At 43.8% G+C, this 3269-nt stretch overlaps 1 protein-coding gene across 3 annotated transcripts in view; it reads left to right on the top strand.

Annotated features, from left to right (window-relative positions):
• LOC107089576 (spermatogenesis-associated protein 2-like protein) overlaps positions 1 to 2646 on the top strand; it is an 8970-nt gene extending 6324 nt beyond the window's left edge. The window contains exon 4 of one of the 3 annotated variants that reach the window (XM_015382459.1): positions 1357 to 2646. In XM_015382459.1, coding sequence (XP_015237945.1) covers positions 1357 to 2208 — 852 coding nt within the window. In that variant the 3' untranslated portion in view covers positions 2209 to 2646. The remainder of the gene's footprint in view (positions 1 to 1356) is intronic. The other 2 variants (XM_015382458.1, XM_015382456.1) reach the window with 2 other exon arrangements.
• The last annotated feature ends 623 nt before the right edge of the window (positions 2647 to 3269 follow it).

Below are 3269 nucleotides of genomic sequence, written 5' to 3'. Positions count from 1 at the left end.
GGGTCGTAAAACAAATTAATATGGCTGCCCCTAGACAACGTAACTGCAACGAGGGATTAATAAGGGGACACAAGGTTGTCAGTTCACCTTTAGCACATTCATTCCTGACTCTGGATGGGAGGAGGGGGGAGTTTATGGTTCTGATCCGTCTGTTTCCAAAGCCGGGTCAGCTCTCGGGGAGATTTGAATCAGTCTGATGCAAATAACAAGGGAATTTGAGGGGCTTTAATCAATTTGATAACTTACAGCAGTGTCAGGAGCGTCCACACAGCAGGGGTGGTCCCAGGTCCTTAGCAGCTGCAGGATAGTTTTGGTCAACCAAAGCCTAAAACTCCAGTTTTCTCGTCTGCTTCATAGCAGGCAAGAATTTCGTTACGTGCACTGTAATCAGAGGTCCGGATTGCAGGAAGAGTAGCTGGGTTCGCCTGCTAACACCGTCACTTGCAAAGGACTTCACGTGAAGGTAGACTTTCTCCCTTGCAGGCGGACATCCATGAGGTGGAGGAGGACGTTTAGTTCAACATGCTAGGTTTTAAAAAGGCATGTGGGAGGGCTGGCTTGCTTACATCACAGCTTTCCAGCAGCTGGTTCCTCTGTGTGACGTCTAAGGGTTGAGCTGAGCTGACGGCTCAGTTCGAATGCCCGGTGTGTTTCAACCTTGTGCTGCACTGTAGTCGACAAAAATCCTGGACAATTTTGAAATTTCCCCCGGACATTTTCTTAGGTATGAAAGGAGATGTCTGTGAAAAAGACGTCCGGTCACCCTACCATATCAACAATTTAGATGTTTAAGTGAGTGAGTTATTGCTATGATGCTTCTTTGCTCAGCAGCTTCGCTCCTTGTAAACCAACCAATCAGCAAACAGCTCATCTAAATATTCATGAGCATACCATAAAAGGAAGAAAACCTGTCGTTTCAGCATTAGGGCTCATAGAACAGCATATATGCCACTTTCAGCCCAACCAATGTTGGGACCAAAGGACCAGCACCAAATACCCTATATAATCATTCTATGACCCCTTTAAAAACAATAAATATGTGTTGTGCTAATATCATTATTTATTCCATAACTGAGGAGAAAATTGTTTTTTGAATCGAAAAGTTGGTTCATTATTTCCACTATATGGTTTTTATTTAAAATGCCATTTAGTTAGTTACAGACCCTGCAATTAACTTGATTAAAAATTCTAATTGCATCCCACCACTCTCTGAAATATATTTGGGACATAAGAAACTCCAAGACCCACACAGCTGCTCTCCTCTGTTGACATCTTTGGTTTAACTAGCCCAGTTTTTCCTCTCCTTTTAACATTTTGAATACAAATATCAAACGTTGTTTTTTTGTCTCTGGGCAGGTCGCCGTTGACAACACTGAGATGCAGCTTTCAGTCAAGCAGCCAGCTGGGATGGAGCAGATTGATGTAGATGTAGATATGTACAGAGATGAGCAGATTAACGGTGGGCAGGAGGACTTTATGAGTGATGATGAAGACCCGCCGACATCTACCAGAGACTATCAAGACAATCTGACTCCCCCTGGTGCCCACAGACCCAGAAACGGGCCAACGTCACCAGGAAGTAGAAGCAAACCTTCATATGAAGACCCCCGATTTGATCATTTGGGCTCGAAGCAGATGGGAGTTCCAGGGAGGGACAGGGTTAAAACTGATGTCGGCTCCCTCTGCGACTGCGTTGGGGATCGTCCTCTTCGTCTTCATCGCTGCTTTGACTGCAACGCCTTCCACGATATAACTTGTCTCTTGCTGGCTGAATGCAGAGTGCAAGGCCACAGGATACAAACTGTGGAGGAGTCAGCTGACGACCCCACCCAGAGCAGACACCTCAAAGTTCCTGATGGTCTCAGCAGCGGAGTTCCAGCAGTTTCCACCATTGGCCACCACAGTGCCGCCTCAGAAAGCCCAAAGGTGGAACCAATCAGCTACCACTGCGACTCAGCTAAGGTGGACCCCCGGCTCCTGTGTCACACCTGTAAGGTTTTCCACGGCAGCCAGTGCGTCCAGGGGAAACTCTGCCGAACATCGCATAATACCATCCCGCTGGGGACTTGCTACTGTGGGAAGTTCTGCAACAGGAAGCCCTTGGTTCTGTGCCATTACTGTGGAAATGAGTACTGCAGCCAGTGTTGGTACAAAAATCCTGTTACATGCAGCTGCGGCCAAACCTTCGACCTATCCACATCTGTTTGATTACTTTCTGAGAAGTTTTGCACTAATGAGACACATTGAACTGAATCAGTGCCTTAAATGTGAATGTTGCCTCTTTTTGTTTCACTGTTACCTAGATGTTGCCATGTACTAATCGTAATTCCTCTTTTTGGAAGGATGGGGGATGTCGGGGTCAGCAGCAGACTTCTGGGTCACTCCACTGTAGCTTAAGGCACAGCCGTCTGTGCTTCTGTTTGTTGTTTGCACATCGTCTGGAGTAAAAAGGGTGCTCTCACTGTTTGGGGCGTGTTTTATCTTTCTGTTTCACAACTATTAGATGCTTCTAATCCTAAAACAATTGTTAAACCCTCACTTAGTGACTTACAACCTTCATAAAATATTTTCATGACTTTTGTGAATATATGTTGACTTATAACTTTGAGGATGGCAGTATCTCTGCCACGCAAAAGAACTTCAGATTGTTTTATGGCATACATCACTTCCCCCTTTCCCGTTCGTTTTAAAGACTGAAGTCCATGCAACTAAATTTCCCTTAGATTGTATATTTGCACAAATTGTGCAGGGCTGATATTCAGAATCTGATGGGTCAGGTGAGGTGGATGTTAGGGGACAGGAATACTGTAAAAGAAACAATGTAAAAATCATAAACATTTCTTATTTTAAACATCGTCATATCACGTTGTTTCGCCACAAGATTCATAACTTCAACTTCTATTCCACAGCCACAGGAAACAGAAATGTAGTTCAATCCACCTGCAGGTTAACGGGATCAGGATTTTATCACGCTATGGTCTTCACCATGTTGATCCTCATGGGAATGCTAATTCTCACAAAACAATACAGCTTTTATCCACCGAAGGGAGACAAAATCTACCAAACTGAAAGTCCTGTAGAACTGCTTTAAAAATGTAAGAATCTGAGGAAAAATGTTTTATCATTTATTTTATTTAAGGAAAAGACTCTAAACCAACCAGAAGTGCATCTTCTTTTCCAACACACCTGTTACAGGGTTTCCGCAGGTCATTAAAAATCATTAAATTATTATTTTTTAAATTAAGGCCTTAATTGGCATTACATTTCTT

Source organism: Cyprinodon variegatus, unplaced genomic scaffold (genome assembly GCF_000732505.1).
Source record: "Cyprinodon variegatus isolate N-32 unplaced genomic scaffold, C_variegatus-1.0 Scaffold257, whole genome shotgun sequence".
NCBI lineage: Eukaryota > Metazoa > Chordata > Actinopteri > Cyprinodontiformes > Cyprinodontidae > Cyprinodon > Cyprinodon variegatus.
The sequence above is the reverse complement of the archived record's forward strand: the minus strand, read 5'-3'. Positions and strand labels throughout refer to the sequence as shown.